Below are 23,810 nucleotides of genomic sequence, written 5' to 3'. Positions count from 1 at the left end.
ACACACAAAATGATTTTTCTTTTAAGTGTTATTTGTCATTTCACCGTAATTATTTGTATCTAATAATTTTTTTTTCTAAACTTTTTTCCCCAGTGCTTTAAAGAACTGTAAATGTGAATTTTGTTGTTAAATTATTGAAATATGAATTTAAAATCCCAATGGGGCTTTAAGAAATTATTTTAATCCAAAATGGGTTTGGCTCACAAATATTTGGGGAAATCTTGTCATAGCCGTTGCTCCCAAACAATGACAAAAAAATTAATAAATAAAATAATTTAAAAAAATTAATAAAAATTGGTGTAGAAACAATTGATAATTTTCTAGTAAATTTCAGAAATAATTACATTGAAACAGTAAGTAAGAATTATACATGAAATTGTGAACTAGAAAAGCTGAGAGTATCTTCTTGTAAAAATTCTCCAATATTTTTTTATTTTAATTTTATTGTTTTACAAAAGATATATGTTATTATTTGGGTCAATGACAAAGAATGATGTCCATGATATAGAAAAAATTAAAAAACATTCAAAAATAGCATTTAAAACACAAGTACACTGTTTATTCATATGGTTTTGAAAAACCTTTACGCCATTTTGCTTTGACAATTAACTGTATTCAAATAAAAGTGTATTCAAAGGAGTTTATGTATTAATAGCATTTTTACTATTAGTATTTAAAGAGATGAAAAAAAAGCAGTGCAACCCAAAATACAGAGGATATCCATCAAGTCAATGTCACATCACCACATTGAGCATTTCAGGTTCAGATAGCGTCACTGATTAAAGTGAGTAACCTAGTTTTTTGTGTGTCTAATGTTAGGGATTTCTAGTTCAAGATCAGTAGGTTTTAGGGGCATGTTGTGGCACCCTCCCGGCACAAAAGAGGCAAGAAGAATCAAGCGGGCTCACCTCAGCTCTGTAGGGGAGGAAGATGGCACTCGCCAGGTTTCCTGTGATGCCACTCAGGATATAGATGATAGATATTCGTAGCCATCCGGCCAATTTCTCCAGGTCTCGAAGAATTGTCATCTGAAAACATACCGACACCAGGCAATGCAGAATCCTGTTTTTAACAGATGGGAACAGAGAGAATGTTTCAAGCATGTTTTTAATAATCTGCTATGACATCTTTATGGATTTCAATGCATATTTTTCATTCCCAACACACCACAATGTTCCCACATGGCTACAGTGGTCATAAACATTTTCTTCATACATTATATGATGCCAATGACTCTAAACTATGTCCAAGTAAACCACCGCCTGTGTCATAATTACACATCTGTCAGCTGTCTCATAAAAATGTGGCAAAGGCATGTCTCCACAAATGCTGTTATTATTAAATGCAATGTGCAAAGGCCACCAAACACGAACAAATATGCAACAGTAACCACAACAATATTCAGCAGGTTCAAGGGCGTTTGAGAGTGTGATGATCAGGCTGTGTGATGGAGGCACGTGCAGAAGCGTTAATCTACTGAGCCGTCTTAAGGTAGGCACAGATCCAAAGTGCAGCTCAGTGAAGCACTCTCTTTGATTACTACTACAGATCACACCATACTAAACAGCAGCATCTTCTCCAAGTGTCAGCTGTTTCTTAAAGCAGATAATCTGATCGAATGTGTCAGCCTTTGAAGCATCTGAGATAGAAAGTGCAGTATGGGAAATGGTGCATATGGGTAGAACATTCTAGCGTGTGTGTGTAATTAAAACCCAGGGGAATTTTTTAAATAGCTTATGGGTTGTTCTTTCATAGCTCAGAAGATTTCTTTGTTTCATTTGAGTATGAACTATCAAAGAGAGAGAGAGAGAGAGAAAAGAAACTCTTGAGACAATTGTTGACAAAGTAAGAGTGAGAGCAGTGCTGTAAAATGAATATTGACTGCATAGCTCTAAGAATTTGGTTGATTTTGATGAGACATTGATTCTCTTATAATTGAACTGTCACTGTAGACTTTAGTAATTTGGCAGTCTGAGCACAGTTTGAGGCAGACACTATTTAATATCTTTTGAAACTCTAGAGGATATGTGGATTATTATATACCAATATCTGTACTGTTGCATGGATGAGTGAAATATGTATTGTTGGATATGCTTCATTAAAGTCAAGCAATGGTCTTGGCATAAATTAATTGCAGTGTTTAGCTTTTTTTGCTTCACCCGAGGTCTGACTAAATGGTGTGGGTTTGTCAATGACTTTTTGACTTTTCATTTAGCTATTGGTGTGAATAAACCTGTTATAGGTGATTTTCCGCTTGCCGTTTTGTTCTTGGTCTGAACAAACCATACGTTTGAACTTTTTTTTGCTTTTTTTTTTACTTTTGGTTTTGCCCTTTGTCGTTTTTTGGTCTGGGGTAAACAGACTTTTTTTCTGCAGTTTCCTAGTTATGAATGTAAATTTTTGCCTTTTCATTTTGCTCTGTGAACAGACCTGTCATATGACCTTTCGTTTGAATAGTTTCACTTTTTTGTTTCACTTTTGGTATGACCACATTGTCTGATATTTCGTTTTTTTGTCTCAATTCTGTTTTCATTTGCAATGTTTTACTTAGTTGTTTTGCTCTAGGAATGAATGATGTACGTATATTTGTGAATTTTTGTTTTACTCCTAGTGTAAATAGATGTTTTATTTGCCATTTTTGCATTTTTCATTTTTCATTTTGCTGTTGGGGTGAATAGACCTGCCAAATGCCTGATGATTGAAATGATTCATGTTGGGTTTTTTCTGAACAGACCTTTCGTCTGCATAGTTGAAGTTTTTTGTGTCACTATTAGTTTTATCAGTCCATAACCACACTTGTGCTTTTTCGTTTCACTTTTGTCTGCAATGTTTAGTTTCCTGCTGTGGGTTTGTGAATGTTTATTTCTGGTGGTGGGAATACACATTTAGTTTTTGATGTGATCACGGTTTAAGGACCCCCACACACTGCAGTCACTCACCCAGCATGCAGAAACAGAGAGAGCCAGAGACGGTAGAACTGATCTGGGACCTCAGGGTTCAGGAAAGGAAGGAGGCCACAAACGTCATCCATACAGTGCACCTGACAGGGACAGAGTAGGGTGTTTCTTTAGATTACAAAACATCTCAAATTGAAACATCCTGAAATTTTTGCCAATAATAAATTAAATAGCATTTTTAAGCTTCAGACAGTTAACACAGTCTTAAGTTAAAGCCCTGTAGCTGGCACACACATCAGTCACAGGCAAAGCATGGCGTGCCCTTTCAGATGACAATGGATTAGCATGGCAACCTTCATGATGATTACAGAGCACTTAGCAGAAGGTAGATTTATCTTCCGTTCTTATGCACGCCGCCTCATTAGTCTAGTGGGTGAGTACTGACAAGAGGTGAAACATTTAGGGCTTCACACTTTCTTGTGACCTGAACTGATCTTAAAGGAACACTCCGACTTTTTGGGACTTTAGCCTATTCACAGTATCCCTCAGAGTTAGATAAGTCCATACATACCTTTTTCATTTCTGTGCGTTCTATAAGTGTTATTTGATGCACCCACCGCTAGCCTAGCTTAGCACAAAGACTGAATGTAAATGGATAATGGTAGCATAGTACTGTGAATAAGCTAAAGACCCAAAAAGTCGGAGTGTTCCTTTAAAGGGATACACTACTTAGACAACGCAAATTACCGAATGCATTGATCAAGCGCATCTCATCAGTAAAGCCGGTTCTGTGATTAATAGTTAATCTCCATCACCTGCTTTCAAATGGAGCGCCATCTACTACACAGAGCCATAGTTCACTGACAAGCTACACAATATAGCGTTCATTATCACAGGCTATACACTGGCGATAATGAACACGATATTGCATAGCTTTTCAGTGATCTACAGCTCTTATTATTAAATCCTGCTCCATCTGGAAGCAGGTCACATGTGGTCTCATCTGCTTACATTACATCTTACATTAGTACAGTAATGAATAAATGCATGTTAATATCACTTAAAGCACATCTTAGACATTTTTCTGTGCTTCGCTGGTTTAGGCTTCTTACTTGGGAGCAGAGGGTTGCCTCCTCGTGGAAGTATCCTTTCATGAAGTCACAGTACTCCCTCGAAGTGATTTCACACCTGCAAAGCAACACACAAGACATTTCAAAAACCCACATACAGTACATACAGTAAGAGTACATCAGTTATCAGGATCACGTAATCAGATTCCAAAAATTAAGCACTTGTAATTAGATCACATTACAATTTAAAATACTCATAATCAAATTACAGTTGCTTTTTATGGATTGCATGATGGTGGTAAATTATTTATAAGTGCATGTAAAATGTTCCAGTGTTGTTAATGCGATGTGAGAGTCAGTAGTAGCAGTTGTCCTCACCTCCCTTTAGTGCCGATGCAACAGGGCCGGCCGGTGATAGTACAGTCGATATGAGGCAGATTAGTGTGGTTCCCCGAATTATATTTGGTGCAGATCTGTAGGACAACGTATAGCTTACCAACTCTTGCAACAAAGTACTGTGACACTACCACAGTTCCTTCATATATACTACAGTATATATGCTGTTATACTTACCGGCCATTTGGTGATGTCATCAGGCCACTCATGAGGAGATACTGAAGCCGGCTCTATACATGTCCTGCAAAAACACAGCACCATTTTATGTTTGAAATCTCTCGCTGTAAATTGTGAATTGAAGTATCGACTGATGTCGTATTCCCTCACCTGGGGTCCTGATGACACACAGAGCCATGCTCTCGGTTCTTCCCCTCCAGCTGAGGAGTGCTGGGATGCTGAGGCCATTTCACCCACACAGCCAAAGTGCTCTGAATTAGAAAGAGAAAGTTGTCATGCACCTGACAGCTTCTCAGTCAAGTGAACAAACGTATAACCTTGATAGTAGAATTCTTACGGAGCATTCCTCCTCTGAGGTCTGCAGACAGCCAGAGCGGTCGTTGCGCACACAGCAAGCTGAGTTTCTCTCCAATTCACGCTTTTTTTTTATCAGTATGTGTACCTGGTGATCCTGTCGCATACAAGGTGAGAATTTGGCTCCCAGATGAATCAAAGCTTCCTGATGAGAAGAGGACAATGGTGAGGACTTGTCTTATATAGTGTTTATACAGTTGTTCATGATTAATGAATTCGGTAGGAAAATAATGTTTCAACATAATCCGATTTTCACTTTGGAGAAATGAAGCCACATATGAAGAGGCATAAGCCACCAATAAAAAAGATTGGTTTTTGAAAGAAGTTTCTCAGGTGCACAAAGGCTGCATTTATTTGATGAAAAGAACTGAAAGGAAAAAAAAATTGTATATTGTGAAATATTATTACAATGTAATATGACTAAGCTTTCTTGTGATGCAAAGCTTTTCAGCATCATTACTTAAGACTTCATTGTCACATGACCTATCAGAAATAATTATAATAAGCCTGATTTGCTGCTCGAGACACTTTTATTATTAATGTTGAAAACATGAGCATCAGAGCCACTAAGGATGCAACAAATTAATTTTTGCAGTGGTAACACGCCACCAGATACACAAAAAACGGAAGAGGGAGCAGCAGCTCATTATCATTTAAAGATACATACACTGAAACTGTAATGACTCACCGAACTTGGTCCGATCCAAAAGTTCTCTTGCTGCACGAATTTGACGTTTTCATAAACACCTTTATTTCTTAGGACCTTTGTGTGGGGGAAAAAATGTGTTGACAAACACCAGATGAGATCAGAAGCAGGAACAGAACATCAAACATGCTGGACCTTTTAAAGACTTAGCAGGACTCACAGAATCGACGGTTTCATGCTGGGAGAAGCCCACCGGTGCAATGCCATAAATACACACTGCCAAAATGGTGATGAGTATGTGAACGAACGTCATCCAATATGTAAAGAAAGGCCTGAGGAACAAAATAGAAACCATCTCATATTATAAGCATCTCCAAAAGTCTAACAGAAGAGAACTGGATTCCGTTGTTATACCTGTGGTCATCCATGTCCTCTATCTGTTGTTTCACATAGCTGTCGATGCGTTTGCGATATGTTCGATTGGTCAGCTTTCCCACTATGCCCAATCCATACGGTCTTTTTTCTCTTGCGAAGAGCTTCTTGACTGGCACAGCTATCCGTTGGCCTCTCCGCTGACCGTCCACACTCACAACCTCCTGCCTCAGGCGGACTTTAGGGGGCGCCGACGGTCCCTCTTTAGTCTTCCGCCAGCCGCGCTCTAGAGGCCTGTTTGAAGAAAGCATATATTTAGTCCTAGAATAATATCTAAGCCAGATTAATTAATCATTTTCCATTTTAAGATCTTATTATTTCAATAAATTGTTGTCCTTCTTTAAATGAAATGAAAAGCTTCTGCTAATTGAATAAATGTAATGTCAATTTTAATGTGGTTTAACATTCATTTTCAAATATATTTAAACATTTTTATTTATATTTAATCAATTTAGTTATTTTATTTTAATATTATTTGAATGACATGATTAAAAATTACATATTAATTCTGAAAACATTCATATGAAAATATTTAGTGACTATTTTGAATGATCAATTTCAAATATTTCTACAATTAAATTGCATCATAACAGATATTTCAAACTGAGAATTTAAATACAGTTTCTGAAATACCTAATAATTATCTAGTGTATGTTTTGATATCACAACACAATCATTGTGGGAGGGAATAAGGCACCATGTAAATGTGTGTTGAATCTCACAGCATTAAGTGACTCCTCTCTAACTCCGTTTTGTCCAGCGCGCTGCCCGTCAGCTCCGACTCATCCAGCTGTTTGCTGTCCACGTCCTTCATGGTGGAGTCTGATGGAGACTCGAACACCTCATCGTGAAAGGTGGACATCTCCTCATGCATCAGGACATCCTGAACCCAGGCCCACCATAAACACACATGCTGAAAAAGTCTCCCAAAAGCAAATGTATGTGTGATGTGTTTGGTGGAGTAAGCTTACCCTGGCGAAGAACGATGTGTCGAGTTCATCTGGAAAGTCCACAACATCTTCCTCAATAAAGCTGGCAGGTGTGAAGCTGCGCCTGTGCGCTCGTCTCAGCGTGCTTTCACGCAGCGAACGACCCTTAAAATACACATAAACAGACACTTTATCAGCATAGGATACTAAGTGGTATATAAAGTACCTGTTATAAATACCATACACTATTTACTAATAATAAATCATCAAAATGTACATCAAAGATGGTGAATAAAGAAACTGTGTTGTGAGACCTTTGGCCTGTATATTTTGCTTCATGTTATTGTTAATTTTTAAGATTGAATGAGCACATTTGATTTATCTAACGATGTCCTCATGAACTCAAACAACCTCAAATGACTCCTTCAATAAGCCCCAACTTACAAATGTTTCTGAACAATCCTACTTAGCAGCTGTTCTCAAAATACAGTAATACCGTTGTTGTTGTGTCATGTATAATAGTGAACCAAGAAGCTCAGACAGGAGACAAGCGAAAGATACACTGGCCAGGCTAATTAATCAGTATCAGCACTGGCCATTGAAAACCCTATATTGGTTAATCACTATAAACCACTATATTAATGTTACCAAATTGCAGTCATTTAGTTTGCACATTTAATTCAAGTCATTGAAGTGTTGACAATAACTTAAGTGTTCTTAGTACCATTTCTGTTCATTAACATGCTATCCATGGAAAAAGGTAGGAACTGTAGGAAATGTAAGAACAACTGAAACCACATAATTCATCCCAAATATATTTCATCATATAAAGCTACAGCTTGAGCTGCGAGGTTTTTCTGTATAACAGTGCAGATATGCAGATATATACAGCTTACCAATGAGAGGTCTGTAATAAATGGGTCTGCATGAAATGTGTTTTTGTGTTAAGAGTGGTTTTGAGGATGGCACACTTGCCATTGATTGAGGACCTTACTCATTCAAGAGCCCATATTTAGAGAGTGCCGTATTTTTGCAGAGAGTGACGAAAGACTGTAAAGGCCCTTAAGTATATTTTATGTACATTACCTCAGTCACACAGCCACTTACTTAGAAAATTCCAAATTCATTGACATTAGAATGAGGTTAAGAACAAATAAGGCAGTTGCATTGGGAATTAGGCTGAATATTTTTGTGAGAAGTTCTCCTTCTCTTATACAGTAGATACAAACTATTCATGGAAGCATTAGTGAATGAGACCTACTGCTATTGCACAATTTAACAATTTAATTCAGCTAAAAGGGCTTTATATAAATGCTTTGTGCCGTTTACAAAAATCTTGAATTTATTCCTGTGGGATGTTTCAAAACATGTCGAACATGAGTTAGCAAAGGGTTAACTGACCTTAATCAGGTTAGATGCCATATTTAATTTAACACGAATGAAAATGAGACTGTTAGGGATAGACTACAATGTCATGCACCATATAAAGGTAGTAGCATCAGGTAATTTTCACAACTCACAACTTTTAAAACTGAACTGAACAATCAGTATAATGTATAATAACAGTACAATCCATTGAACGCACTGTACTTCAGTCCCTCACAGCCTTGTTTACATTCCTGTCAAAAATGAAAGATGCCGTAACCCTAAGAACTATTATTATATCATTTTAAGTAATAAAACATTACATCTCTGCATACTTCTTTACAATTATTTTGTCAAATGTTACTATATTATCGTCCAGCTCTTTATATAAAGTTGGATGTACTCACAAATATCAACTGCTTGATTGCTTGTATCATCACAAAATGTAAAGTATTTTATGCTAAATGGCTAAGAAGGCACAAAGACATTAAGTTTAAGTTATAGACATTAACATCATGATTTAATGCAAAGCTCATCTGAAACAATTGGGTAAAAGTGCTAAACAAATGACTTTTTTTTAATAGTCATTTGGCCATTTGAGACTTTATTTAGACCAAACATTGCTCTGTTAATTCCAGAAAAGTTCCAAAATCATTCCAGATGTACAAAGTCGAGTGAAATCCTGCAGTCAGTCATGTGTGACGATGCTCACCTTGACCAGAGCCGCCGCCGCTCTGAAGCTCATCTTGGCCACAGACTCGCGCTTGCGTCTGCGTGGGATGCGGTTCAGGCCTGAGCGTGAGCTGTTGAAGGACCAGAGGGACGCCGCGCCGGGGGTGATGGGGGTTTGAGGCACACTGTAGCCATCTACCTCCTCAACCATGCGAAACGCACGCCCTCGTGCCAACGGGTCCACAATCTGAACAAAGAGAGGGTATAGTTAAAAAGAGGTGCAGGTGCACACAAACTATTCCAGCGACAACTTCTGGTATTGTACCTTCTGCATGCCATGCTGAGATGAGGGTACGTATAGAGGTGGAGGGGTTTCTGTGCTGGTCAGGGAGATGTTGTCCTGGCTGGGCAGCTCCATCTCACGGATCACCTGAGGTTTCAGCTTGCCGTAGCGCAGGCTGCAGTGTCGCAGGCTCTTCCTCTGCCATTTCTGTGTGGCGTCGCCGTCCTTGCTGACCCCGAACCAGTCAGCCGTGCCCCTGAGAGCGATCGACACAACCCTTGTTCAGCTTGAGCTCATCTCATCTACAGATCACATGCGATCCCTGACTCTCTCGTGTGTCCCTGCAGCTGTGTGCTATTGCGTGTTCTTGCACAATATCTGGACGCTGCAATGGTAGTTTCCACAAATGTGTGTCGCACCATCTACTCCCGATTTTGTACAAATGAGATCAAGGAAATTTTGGTGAGGTAATTGTAACAAACTTCTAGGGAAATAGAGATGGGACATGTCCAGGCATGCTTCAGAGTAAAAAAATGAAACCAAGTGCAAATACACACTGGGGATATTTAGGCTGTTGTCTGACCCGTCTGCACAGCTGCTTGGCTGTGTCATAAAAAAACTTGTTTTAACTATGACTCATGTTTTAGTCAAACAGATAAATCGATATAAACCAGTGTAAAACAAAAACACAGAAACTCCAGCAAATTTGCAGCCTCACCCACAAAAAAAATCCCTTTTTATGAAATAACGCCATGCAAAAACAAACCAGTACATACTCTGTGGTGGTCTTTTACAAAACTGCACCATGGTAACCATAATTTCTGCCAAAATATCATAGTTACTAGAGTTGTTGTTACTGTCATGAATCCATAAATAGATTTTGATATTTTCTGAAGCACAGGAGTGGTGTAGAGACACAGAATTCATCACCACAATGCTATAGTCAGGGCCTATAATGAACATTTTACCACACCTGCCAAAGGCCAGTGCATCAGATTGCATATTTATATAATTACAAGGTGATTTGATAATCACGCTAAACCTTTTCACATTCTCAGACACTGTTACAGTTAACAATCATTAAAAAAGTTACCAGCCAACTGGCGAGTAACACTGTTTCATATACTAGCCAATGCTGATTTTTTACTTGCATGTGTCAAATGTTAATTTTGTGTTGTGGATGGTTGCCAGGGCATTTTGTTGCTAAGGTGTTCTAGGCGTTGCTTACTTACAAAGTCTCTTTGATATAATGACTCCTAAATGACAGTTGTGGTTGACATTTTTTATATCAATAACCAAAATATATTGGCAGAAAAGAAGGTAATCGGAGTATGTTTTTGTAAGTTGTGCGTTATAAATAAGCAACAACAATAAGCTCCTAAGGACTAGAGTATGCATTTATGATCTATGATATATGATTGAAATCATACATATATTTATTTTTAATGTTTTTGAAAGAAGTTTCTTCTGCTCATCAAGCCTGCATTTATTCGATCAAAATACAGAAAAAACAGCAATATTGTGAAATATTATTATAACTTAGAATAATAGTTTTCTATTTGAATATACTTAAAAAAAATAATTTATTCCTGTGATGCAAAGCTGAATATATTATGAGTGTTGGAAACAGTTCTGCTGTTTAATATATTTGATGAATAAAATGTTAAAAAGAAAAAAAAATTCAAATAATATATATATTCTAATAATATATTTTCTTTACTATCACTTTTTATCAATTTAACACATCCTTGCTGAATAAAAGTATTGATTTTTATTAAAAAAAGAAAGAAAGAAAAATGACTGACCCCAAATTACTGACCAGTAGTGTGTATTGTTATTACAAAATATTTATATTTTAAAAACGTAACTTTTTTTTTTCTTTTTCTTTTCTTTTTATTCATCAAAGTATCCTAAAAAAGTATCACGTGTTCTGAAAAAATATTAAGCAGCAGAACTGTTTCTAACTTTGATAATGAATCATCATATTAGAATGATTTCTAAAGGATCATGTGATAATGATCCAAAAAATTCAGCTTTGCATCACAGAAATAAATGATAATTTAAAGTATAATAAATTTAAAAACAATTATTTTAAATTGTAATAATATATCACAATATTAATTTTTTTTTTTGTATTTTTGATCAAATAAATGCAGGCTTGATGAGCAGAAGAAACTTCTTTCAAAAACATTAATAAGAGTAAAGTTTCCAAACTTTTGGTCTGTACTGTATATATATATATATATATATATATATATATATATATATATTTGACAGTCTTCATAAATACTTTTATAGTATATAAATATTACATAAATAGCACTAGTATGGCTGAGATTTCCATTGTAGTTCAGAACAAACTCAGTTGGGAGTCTATAAATAGGACACAGTTCACTAGAACACCTGGATCAGCATCACACGGAGAGCAATCTAATCTCATCTTTCTGACTCACCGAGGACGGCAACAAACATGACTCAAATTGCGGCTTACTCGGTTTCATCTGTAAGAAAACAAATAGAGCCTGCCAGTCTGGGAATAGTGTCAAACCGTGCAAAGAATCTGAAGATGAATGTGCCGTGGCTCATATAGCGGTGTGAAGTATTGGAATGTTTTCTGTGATAAACTCAATTCAGATTAAAAGAATGGCAACAATGAGCCGTGCTGAAGTCATAACGGTCAGAGACAGTGAAAGCATGTCGTGGTACGAACCCTTTTGTATCCCTAACAAAAGACTGAAGTCATGAAAGGCATGAACACTGCTGAGAATCACAACCATGGGAATATAAAAACAACCCAAAGAGATTCGGTGAATCAAGACAAAGTCCTTCCCAATTTAACATGCATTGAGGGAGAATGTTACCAATAGCATATGACTGTGGTTTGGTGAAGTAAATAAAGTTTTTGACAGAAAAGACTGACTCCAACCGCACAACGGGTGACCTCAGGATGCTTCTGGCTGGAGGTCTGTGAGGCATTAAACCAGATAGTGAGCAGTATTTAATCTTTTCAGAATAATAAAAAAACAAGCCAAACTTATTCATGTTGCATACCTTATCTAACCATAAATGGTGCATATTAATACCTCAAAGCTACACATTACTACCTAAAGAGAGCATATTAGTGCCTAAATGGCATACATTAGTTAGTGACAGCGTGTGTGCCTTGTTTTCCTGAGACTATGTACTGTAAATGTTAATGGATGGTCTTTAATATTGCAACGACTACTATTACTACAACTCTAACACCGGAGCTGACTGAGCAGGAGACAGTACAGTGTGTGTTGTGTGTGAGAGCTCCCTCGTCAGGCCTCCTGCGCTCCGCTGTACCTGAGCAGGGTTCTGGAGAGGGACTGATGCCGTCTGAAACCGTGCCGCCCTGCACGGTGACCCTTAATGGGCACAGTGTTAATCCTGTCAAAGTGCACCCTCCTGCTGCTGTGGACGGCCCGAGAAGACGGAGGACGGGAGGAGAGGAAGGACAGCACGGAGAAAGGAAGCAGAAGAAAAAGAGATACAAAGAAAAGCGTGAAGGAGAAGAACTGGAAAACAGATCAACAAGAGCCAGAGAGCAAGATTAGCAAGTTGAGCTAAAGCAGAGTATTCCAGCAGGAGGGTTATTATCAGTGAACTTCTGTAGTGTGCATGAGTTAATGAGTGGCATATGAGGGAGAGACACATACACACACAGATGCACAGAAATACACAAAACAAGGCTGAAAAGTGGCGTCTTCCACACAGAAACCATGTAAACTGGTTCACAGACACTGGATCTTTTCAGTTTTGGTGTATCAGCTATGAAATGAGGACATTCAAACTCTCCTGCACGGGGAATCACATGCACATTCCTATCACATCTCAGCTCAAAACATTCTCAGTAAACAAACCATAAACAAGACTGGCAACATTCGCTTGCAACCAAAAAGGTGCTACAGTGTCACATACGAAATCACACACGATTCACAGATGCAAGATCAAGAACAAAGTATGCAAGATCATGGGCTATATTAATAAGCATTCGTCCAGTTAAAACTCTAATACTAAAATCCTATGAAATTAATGCTAGTGTAGTCATTTAGCTTTGTTCCAAAATGTAGTGAGCTGTATTCTAAAGAACGGGTTACAGTCATTGTTGTTTGACAAATTTACACATTCAAAATCCAGTCATTTCAAAAGGAACTCATGTGATCGGGAATTTCCCATGAGGATGAAAGATTTCCCCTCACATTTTGCAATGCATTCAATCTGGTAATGCGAAATTGCTGCGTTGACTAAAAAAAGTTGCTTGGTTTGTTTGAACTGTGCTTCACACTTCTCTGTAGTGATAATAGAAAATATACCTTTTTTGCTTGTGAAAAATTTAAGGGTGGCCATATGGGCCAGGATTTCTATATCTATCTATCTATCTATCTATCTATCTATCTATATATCTATATCTATATCTATATATATATATATATATATATATATATATATATATATATATATATATATATATATATATAGACACACACACACACACACACACGTATGCTTGTGTATTTATTCCACCATGTGGAACAGTCTTGCTATAAAATGTCTATTTAGACAGCTTACTAGGTTTTGGAACAGAGTTTGGTCTTTGGTAAAGACATGAATCTCTGAGCTAATGGGCTTGTAGGAGTAGATGTGAGTAGCAGGCAGATGTAATGCCTCTCCTACCTCTTGATGGTTTGGGTGATTGAAGACTGACGCTGCAAAGCAGCTCGACGGGGGTCAAAGATGTCACGTGGAGGAGAGGGGAGGTGAGACGTTTCCACAGGCATACTGACGCTGCGATGGAAACCTTGCCTCTTCACGGGCTGCAGAAAGAGAGACATGGACAGGATTGAAAACCAGAGCTACACGGTGTATAAAAGAATGGAATTACAAAGACAGTATGAAGTGAGAGACAGAATTAAAATGAGGTAGCCAATAGTGAGCACTCATACCTGAATAAAAGCTGGAGCTTCGTCCACGGACACCTGAGTGGGGGGAATGTCCAGTTTTAGCCATGGTGGCTTCTTGCGCTGCAGGCTGCTGGTGCTGTCACGTCTGGGTTCAGCCATCCTGCCTGCCTCTCCTTAGACCTGCCAGCTACAGAGAGAGAGGGAAGATGAGAGAGAGAGAGAAAGAGGTGAATTCTCAAAGGTATTGCACGGTGTGTTATTAAATGCAAAAAGGTAATCCTAAAGTTGAGGCTTTGTTTTGCTGATAAGCTTCCTGACTAGTGTAGGGAATGGGACGCTAGCACATTGCTCACTGCATACTGCATGCTATATGCTGTACTACCTGAAGAATCAACAAAAAATATGTTTTTTTTTGCCAATATTGTCATGAGCTCCACAACAACAACAGCTATTTTAGTAACACTATGTCACAGACAATTATTTTTACATTTTTGCTTAAAGTGTGGAAATTAATTTTTTAATTATTATATATTTACATGTATAATTATTTTAATTATTTATAATATAGTGTACACTAGATATTTTCTCTTTTAAATAAGTAAAATATTATTACAATATTAAATAAACTGTTTCCAATCTTAATATATGTCAAAATATAATTTCTTCCTGTAATGTCAAAGCTGAATTTTCAGCATCATTCAGTCTTCAGTGTCACTTGATCCTTCAGAAATCATTCTAATATGATGATTCGCTGCTCAATAAATTTATTATAATTAGCTTAAAATTATTGTGCTTATTGTGAAAATTATTTTTTTGATGAACAGAAAGTTTATTGAACAATATTTATTTGAAATAGCATTACATTGATTTCGATCAATTTAATGAAACCTTGTTGAATAAAAGTACCGATTTCATAAAAAAAAAAAAAAAATACCCCCACCCCCCCGAATTTTAAATGGTTGTTTAACCCCAATGAGAGTTATTAATGTATAAAGCCACTTTTGCATACAAACATGTTTGTTGGGTAGAAATGCAGTACTCCTATTGCAGCATACTATGCACAATATATTAGTATGCCATTCTGAACATACCAAATGTCTAATGAAAAGTACTTGCTAAGCCACCAGATGGCAGTCTAAAATCACCACATGACGTCTGAAAGCCCCAAAATCCAGTAAACCTTCCTGCTGCTCAGGAGGAATCCATAAAATGTAAATAAAGAGCAGTTTTCTCGTATGTTTGCATTCACTCAACATACTCAGCTCCACTTAACTGACTAATAAACATTTGTACTGTGGGGGTGGAAAAGTTTATTGTCAATAGATTAAGCCAAAGCCACTGACTTTATACTACCCTCTCATTAAAAGTGCTCCTTATGGTGAAGAAGGGATCATTAGTGTCTCATCCCGCTGCATATTCCAGATCACTGCAGCATCCCACCAGCAGCTGAAGAGCACTATACAGACACTCTTTTTGCTTTTCTCAATTTGTTTAATACTGCTTTTAAGATGTCAGTTCAGCACAGCCTATGTCTACAGAGTAGAGATCTGAGATGGTCCTCACTGCTGAACACAAGATCTAAGGGGCATGGCCGGATCCAGATCTAACTCCTCCCAGACATATACCTAAATCTACATGTCTCCACCCCCAGATCCATAAACCCACCCATCTCCACCCCTAAACCTACCAATCTCCACCCCCTAGATGTGGATCCAGCCATGCCCCTTGGATCTTGTGTTCTGCAGTGAGGACCATCTCAGATCTCTACTCGGTAGACACACAGCCTGAAAACACTTATAAGGTCAACAATATCTTCCAACTACACATTGTCATATATCGTAAACATCCAGTCATCAATGAGTCAGATGTTAAATCAATAACTGCTCTGATGGACATAACAGATAGTTCATGAGTAAGACTTAATCACACGGTAACTTGTCAGTTTGTGGGTCTTTTCGACTGAGTAATAACTCTTAAGAGTCAATTATACATGACTACAATGGTCCAGCTGTGTTTTTGCTTTTGCATGCAACCAGCGAAGACAAAACAACAGAAGAAAAGTTGAATGTCTTTGTATTTTTTCACATCTCATCACATTCAATTCAGACTTCAAACTCGTAAATAATTTCTTTAGCTTTGGTGCAGTCGATTCAACAGAGGCACAGTTACAGGACAAACCCATTGCTCTGTCTAGGTAGTGACATGGAGGCAAAGGCAGTCATTCTGGGTTATATATACACCCCTTGGGATGGCCTCCAAATTTGTTCTTGGTTACACTTAACAAAACTGGTTGAACACAGAACACCACTCTTTTAAGCTACCAGGATCGGTGATGATGAAAGCCTCTGTGAAAAAATATAAATCACAGAAACACAGAGTCACACAGAAGTTTATAATCTAGCAGAACCCAAGTGAAAGTTTGAACTAAAACATATCAAATTAGTCACTCATCAGCGGCACCATGCAAAGAAGAAGCCCTATGTCAGCAGCTCATGGTGGAAAGTTAAACACTCTCCTTGTCCATGAGAAAGTTGCTGCCCGCAGAAGAGGAATGCGGACTGATATCATCACTGGCCTTTCAGTATGTGTGCCATGTGATGACTGTGAGATTACAGAGCAGACAGGAGCAAAGCCCCAGCTTTGAGGACACCCCTGTCGGGCCATGCCAATGGTTTTCCACCACAGCAGATGAAGGCTGGACAATATCGGTCAAAATATAATCATCATGACAACTTCTAATAAACGCTAACAAATCCTCATTTTTGTACTTCTAATTCGTAACTGGTCAGGTTCAATATCCAAACAGACGCATTACAGAAATCTAATCCTGACATTCAAGCATGTCAGAACCCAAATTGGCTCATTCCGAAAGGCAACGATTATGTTTGACGCAGTTGTGCCGTGTGATAGACCTCTGGAGAGGCTTGAGGGGACACACATGAAAGTTTCCCGTCAGCCCTTGAGCCGGAGCAGACCACCGTGACTGTTTAATGTCTGTATCAGAATCCACGATCATCTCATCAATCTGGCCACTAAATCACAGGACAGGCTGATTACCGACTGCGTGAGAGCAATGAAAGCCCCAGGTCTGAACATTTTGGGACTGCGGTAATTATCTTCTACACCCCTGTCATTTGACTCGAACCCCTACAGCAGTGCTTCCTGAAAAGCTAATATGCAGCATGTGCCACAGCCTGGGTTCATGTTGCAGATGCCTTAAGGTTAGTTTCAAAGAGCACTGATGTTACATCGCCAGCAATCAATTGCCTTCAGCTTTACTGTCACATCTTAAACTTTATAGCACCTGTCAATCACAGAAGCATGTTTTGGGGCTAGACTTCATGCTGTTTTCTCTAGCCTGTGCATGCATGGACACTGTGGCATCCGTCACAAGGCTGCACATGTCAGATATCCCCAGGAGAACCATGGGAACACCACACAAGGCCAGCTGTGTTTTGCAACACTCCCTAAACTATCAGCATGTGTGTAAGGCCCTGGGCAGCTGTGTTCAGTGCATAATGTAGATGTGATGAAATATTTACAGTTATATTGTATACAGTTACATTCTATACACAAGTCTAACCAAAGCGACTCATGTTACACATTTTTACAACGACAGAACATCGGAGAAAGTTCACACTCAAAAATCTAAATTTGTGTCATCTGTTCACCTTCCCGTCTCTTCAAACATATGTTTGTATCTGTGTGGAATGCAAAAAAAAAAGAATTATCGGTAACACTTTATTCCTTTTAAATTCACACAACTTAAAAAAAGTAAACTTAAAAGTTTGAGGTCACTTTTTTGTTATTAACATTTTATTCAACAAGGATGAATTAAATTGTTAAAGGTGACAGTAAAGAATTTTATAATGTTACCAATATATATAAATATTTCAAATATTTTATATTTGTATTTCTTTTGGTCTTTCTGATCAAAGAAACCTGAACAATATGTATGAGAGTTTCCACTACTAAGCAAAAATATTAAGCAGCACAACTGTTTTCAACATTGATAATAATGATAATAAATGTTTCTAAGGAATCAAGTGACACTTAAGACTGGAGTAATGATGCGGAAAAGTCAGCTTTGCATCACATGAATAAAGGAATATTAAAAATAAATATTGAAATACAAAACAATTATTATTATACTATAGTATATGTTACTATATTTTTGATCAAATAAATGCAACCTTGGTGAACATAAGAGACTTCTTTCAAAAACATTTAAAAATCTTTCTAACCCCAAGCTTTTTAAAATTTGTTTATGTATAATTGAACAATAATCAAGATTAATAAATGCTTTAACTGTATTTTTCATAGTTATTTCATGTTAGTTATTGCATTACCTAATGTTAACATACAGAAACTGAATGTGAAGTGATTTATCAAAATGTCCATGCCGCTCTTTTCCATTCAGTAAAAGTAGACAGGGACCAGTGCAAGCAGTCCATCATAAAAATGGTCCACATGACTCATGCACTAAAGTCTTTTGTCTTTTGAAGCCATTAGAGTTGTTCCGATTCCGATACTAGTATCGGAAATATCTCCGATACCACAACAAATTCTGGCATCGGCATCGGCGAGTACATGAACCCATATACCGATCCGATACCATTTTCTTAAAAAAGACCTAGTTATGACCGCAAGCTTTGCCTAACCGCTGCACGGTTCTTCTTCGCTGCTCAAAATGCATTGAAAACACAGGAAGTTGTGCTGTGTTGCCACAAGCAACCCCTGTTTAGAGCAGCGAAGAAGAAATGAAAACGCGTTAGCAGCCCTTATCTATATATGACTGGATCACTCATCACATTCTAAACTGCCAAAAGACAGTGAAGCCGCTACTATATTATAGATCAGTGGTTAGCAGTATGTCTCTGTAGTACCGGTAGTTACAGACTCTCGAGTATATTCAGTACCGGCAGCTGCGTTCAGTCGCTTCCGTGTAAGTCAAAGCGCAGGGCTCCAGACAGTAGCCGAATATATACTAGTGTCTGTGAATATTAAACTGCAAAATACTATTTAAATATTACTCCCGCAAAATCTACATCTCTGTGGGTGACTGGCACAGATGCGCGAGAGCTCGCTGTTTTGTAGTCTCTGCTGTGTGTCATGAGGACACGAACGCATAAACCGTCACTTCATGAGAATTTACCGTTTCATTTGAGAATACTGTCATATCATAAACACAGACACTCAAAGATCTTCATGGCAGCCCATTAAAATAAATGTTTGGTTTACATGAGTAAATTGACAATATATAAAGCTACTGTTGTAGCCTACAGTAATAATAATACGTCTCTATAATAATAATAATTATGCCTAGATGGTTGCTTGTTTTTTACTTGTTTTGTTGTAAAGAGATTATCTGATTAATAGATCTTTTTTGTTGCAGTTTTTTTATACAGTTATATTGTAAAACTTAAATACCTTTTTTAGTTTGCGGTGTTAGATTTTTTGCTGCATTTGAAGTTCTTTTTTGCATAAGAAAATAAATAATACTGTCAAATTCATGTTAGATAATAAAAATACTGTAATAAATACAGTAGTTCACCATGTATTTGTTCATGTTTTATTGAGGGATCTGTCTGAAGCACACCATAAAATAATTCTAGCAATTTACACAGGGCTAGTAGTATATACAGCTGTATATACAGATATACACCCAGGTATCGGATCAGTACTCGGTATCGGCCGATACCCTGAGCCCAGGTATCGGAATCGGTATCGGGAAGAGAAAAAGGGTATCGGAACATCTCTAGAAGCCATGCGATAGCCTTGTGTGAAGAACGGATTCAAATTTATATTTGATAGACATAGCTCATGTGAGGTTTAAAAATACAGCCTTTCAGTCAGTAGCCCAGATCCTGACCCATCCACATCACACAAAGTCATTAATCAGGATATTTTATAAAGGGTTTTTTTCATATCCTCTACTATCAGTTTGGCAGGCCGTGGGAAGGATATCCTTAAGGAGGGATACCACAGATTGAATTCGACACATGGCTGTCATCCAAAGGATATGAGACTTCTTTAAAAGGTATTCTTTCAGATTTATGCTTCCACACAGAAAAGGAAATTGCCCCTCTCAAGAGCTTCAAAAAGATCACTTGTACGAAAGTCACAAAGCATGTGTATAGTATTATATTCAAGATTTCAGACATATAGTTTTGATGAATGCTTGTCTGAAGAAAACTTGCATTTCTAGACAGCTTGTGTTAATGGGACAGAATCTGCATTTTAGCATTCTCTCTTCCTGGCTGCTCCACATGTGGTGTCACTATGTTTTTCTTTAAAAAACAAGCTCTTTATGTAGCCATATAGTCATTTGTTTTGACTGTCCAATAAGATCAAGAGAATGAAAAAATCTTGGCTGTCATCTTGACGTTCTCGATTAGCTTCCTGCCCTTGTGTTACCCCGGGCAAAAGCCTTCCACAAGCTAAAACTTCCTGTTTATAGACATTATCCATCTGATACATTTGAAATTACAAATGGTATTTACAGAAAACTAAAGTGTTGTTTAAACTAGTGCAAGGGTGCACTTTTTAAAACAGGCAATTGAAGACAAAAGATAGCATGCAAACACAGACTAGCTGTTGAGTTTTCTCTCGCTGAGACACCACAGTCTTTTGTATACAGGCTTTGCTCTCCTTTTATGATTTTTATGATCTGTTCACACCACAACCGAATACAATAACTGGTTGAATGTGTGCTAGCCATGCATGACAGGTTGAGTTGTAATGGACAGAGCCACCGTTAGAGCGGGTGAGAGTTTAGATGCTGTATGTGTGTGTTTATTGGGGTGTGAGTTGCTGAACTGCACATTGTTTTTGTGATTTTCTTTTTAGCAAGACTTCTGTTTCCACATCTCAAGCCATGTTCAAACGATTGTTCTTGGAGAAATCTAACTGATTGGGTGACCTGCCACTGCCATCTGTTAGCCTGAAAAGATAACATGTTTAATTTAGATGTTATAATCTTTCCCCAACCCACTTTAATACACGAGTCTATGATACTGTATGTATAACACTATTATCAAAACAGGGGGTTTTCTGTTTTGTTTAACCAATGGCAAGCAAAAGATTTATAAAGTTGGGGTTGATGAAAACAGTACTGTTTTTGGTGACTGTAGCTAAAACTAATCCCCGATATCCACTTTTGTCAAAACTGCTGTCAGTTGGTGGCGCTATAACTTTGTTTGGCCTCCATCAACAAACTAATAATGTTCCATCAAAATCTGTCAATGTATGCTGAAGTTTTAACAAACTTCTTGTTTCAGTTTTTTTTCACCATAAATGTATTGCTTCGCCACGACCAAACTGTTCAAGATTTCAAAAATTCCTTTGCAATTTAGCATCCTCAATATCTTGAGATCATGGCAATTGAAGGATTAGAATGTCAAATTTCATGTTTGTTTGTTTTTCTTCTGCAAATCCCTGAATAGAGCTAACTTCCTGCTGGGTGGACCATTTGAGTTGCACTTTGAAAGTTTTTCAGGTCAATGAGATCTTATATGTGTGAGTCTCATATGTATACACACAAGTATGATATATGGACCACAACATTTAAGGTTATTCTGCACCCCCTATGGGCTTGGGCCCTAACATTTTGTCTGCTTCTCACAAAAAGCGGTATATCACAATATATGATGACCACTTTATGGTGCTTTTTTGTTTTTTAAAGATCAGCAGTCCCAGTCTGCATTCATTTTAGTTGAATAGAAAAGAGCAGCTCTAATCTAATATTTTCTCTTATTCAACATGAGGGTGAGCTGTGTGAATCTTTCATGAGAACATTTCCTCTAGAAAGCACTTCAGACTCATGTAAAGAGCAGAGTTCACGCCGATCTAATGAGAAAAACATAACTATTTTATAAGGTGAATTCATATGAATTTGTACAATGTGAATCAAACAGAAACATACAATTTTTAGAAAGAAAAAAAAAAACCTTAGCATGAAGGTCCACTAACGAGAGTATAGAAATTCAAGCAATTTCAGCACCAGTTCGCCAAATGGAAAACTGTTACGTATTTCAAATGTGTGTTCGTTCAAGCAGTACAGATGGACACGGTGTTGTGGGCAGGAACTCAAGTCTTGCATGTGTTTGTGTTTAATTGGGGTAACATGGTTTGATTAAAGAGCCCCGGGACAGAAGGAAGAGGTTTAATGAGTGGATTAGAAAACACAGTGATGGATGACCTCATTTATTTGTGTGTTTGAAACTCTGGTCACTTCCTTCCTAAAGGCTGAACATCCTGGCTTTCAGGAAGGCTTCTCTCTCTCTCTTTCTTTCTTTCTCTTTCAGTCTCGCTCCCCACAATTTTTTTGGACCTATAGTTCTCGTACACACAAGCGGCCGCTCTGCTCACAGCATTTATAATGTGATGTCTTTATTTCCCAGCCACAGAGAGTTTAAGCTCCCCCAGATGCACACATACCACAAAGCAGCCAACAATGTTATTTCCGCCCATGCCATGCTGACTTCTGCTTTCCTCTCGTACACTACCAGCAGTGTGCTGAGAAGATCTGCTCAGTCTCAACAAATCAGCCTGAAAGGAATTCCCCCTTTACTCCCAAACATGGAAAGACTGACAGTTGGACTTTAAACTGCAGCATTGTGTTACTATTTCATTGTTCAAGTCAATGGTCATGATTAAAAAGATATACAATTCGGAAGTGTGGACAATCAGTGCGATCTTGATTCACAAAAATTAAACATGTGGTGGTAGCCGTTGTCTTGCATTTTTTTTCATAGTACAGAAGTCAGTTGCTACCATCAGTTACAGTTTCAGTTACCAACACTTTAAAATATCGTATTTTTTGTTCAACCGAATAAAGAAAACTCATGCAGGGTTAAAAACAACTTGAGGATGAGTAAATGGTGACTTAATTTACATTTTTGGGTGAACTATCCCTTTATTGTGTCAGTTATTCCTCTAGTTTAGAGAAACGATAGTCGCACTATTTTTTTTTTACTGTGAAAGGAGATAGAATTGTGTCTTTACATTGTGCTTTAATGTACATTGAATAACATTTATTTTAATTACGTTAGAAATAAAATGGCAAGAGTGAACATCTCCAATATTTTTCTTAGCACTTTTAAGAGAAACAAAATATTTCCCGGTGAAGCATGTCATTTCTGCACCACTAGAATTACCCCAAAATTCTAAAAGGTATACAAAACACACTGTTTTACAGTTGGTTGGCCAAACTGAAAATGTTCAGCCAATGCTATGTTTCAGATGGAGAATTTCTGTGCCGAAAATCTTATTTCCGAGTTGGTACAAGTTTCGACAGTTTTTTTTTTTTTCTCGATTGTTCGATCGTATAACTCCTTATATGAGCATTTCTCTCTGAAAATTGCGGGAAATCATCCGCAGCGCTGCATAGGATTGGTTTGAGAATATCTCCAGATAAGTGTGTTTTTGGATGTGAGGGCAACCGTGTTCCTCTAGGAGCTCGGCTTTTTCCAGAGAGAATCGGAAAGCTGTATTTTTCTTTTATAAATATGATAAAACTAAAGACTTTTTATAGATATGAAGGAAGCAGTACTACTCTATAGGTACTCAAGATGAATATGAGATAAGGTGAAACTCTGTATGTTATGTATCCTTTAAGATATTTATTTTGTTAAAGGCAAAATTGTGTAAGAATTGTGTAAAG

At 37.6% G+C, this 23,810-nt stretch overlaps 1 protein-coding gene across 3 annotated transcripts in view; it reads right to left on the bottom strand.

Moving 5' to 3' along the window:
- Positions 1-23,810, bottom strand: part of LOC113042344 (inactive rhomboid protein 1-like) — a 41,061-nt gene that overhangs the window by 1,545 nt on the left and 15,706 nt on the right. For 2 of the 3 annotated variants that reach the window (XM_026201141.1, XM_026201150.1), the window contains exons 2-18: positions 14,189-14,333; positions 13,920-14,059; positions 12,549-12,656; positions 9,264-9,477; positions 8,979-9,185; positions 6,944-7,066; positions 6,695-6,855; positions 5,955-6,206; positions 5,761-5,872; positions 5,583-5,657; positions 4,878-5,039; positions 4,691-4,791; positions 4,541-4,604; positions 4,346-4,440; positions 4,010-4,085; positions 2,940-3,040; positions 909-1,062 (exon numbers count right to left, since the gene is read on the bottom strand). In XM_026201141.1, coding sequence (XP_026056926.1) covers positions 909-1,062; positions 2,940-3,040; positions 4,010-4,085; positions 4,346-4,440; positions 4,541-4,604; positions 4,691-4,791; positions 4,878-5,039; positions 5,583-5,657; positions 5,761-5,872; positions 5,955-6,206; positions 6,695-6,855; positions 6,944-7,066; positions 8,979-9,185; positions 9,264-9,477; positions 12,549-12,656; positions 13,920-14,059; positions 14,189-14,305 — 2,262 coding nt within the window. In that variant the 5' untranslated portion in view covers positions 14,306-14,333. The remainder of the gene's footprint in view (positions 1-908; positions 1,063-2,939; positions 3,041-4,009; positions 4,086-4,345; positions 4,441-4,540; positions 4,605-4,690; positions 4,792-4,877; positions 5,040-5,582; positions 5,658-5,760; positions 5,873-5,954; positions 6,207-6,694; positions 6,856-6,943; positions 7,067-8,978; positions 9,186-9,263; positions 9,478-12,548; positions 12,657-13,919; positions 14,060-14,188; positions 14,334-23,810) is intronic. The other variant, XM_026201159.1, reaches the window with a different exon arrangement.

The sequence above is a fragment of the Carassius auratus genome, chromosome 3 (assembly GCF_003368295.1).
Source record: "Carassius auratus strain Wakin chromosome 3, ASM336829v1, whole genome shotgun sequence".
NCBI classification, from domain to species: Eukaryota; Metazoa; Chordata; class Actinopteri; order Cypriniformes; family Cyprinidae; genus Carassius; species Carassius auratus.
This window is presented reverse-complemented; position numbering and strand designations above follow the sequence as displayed.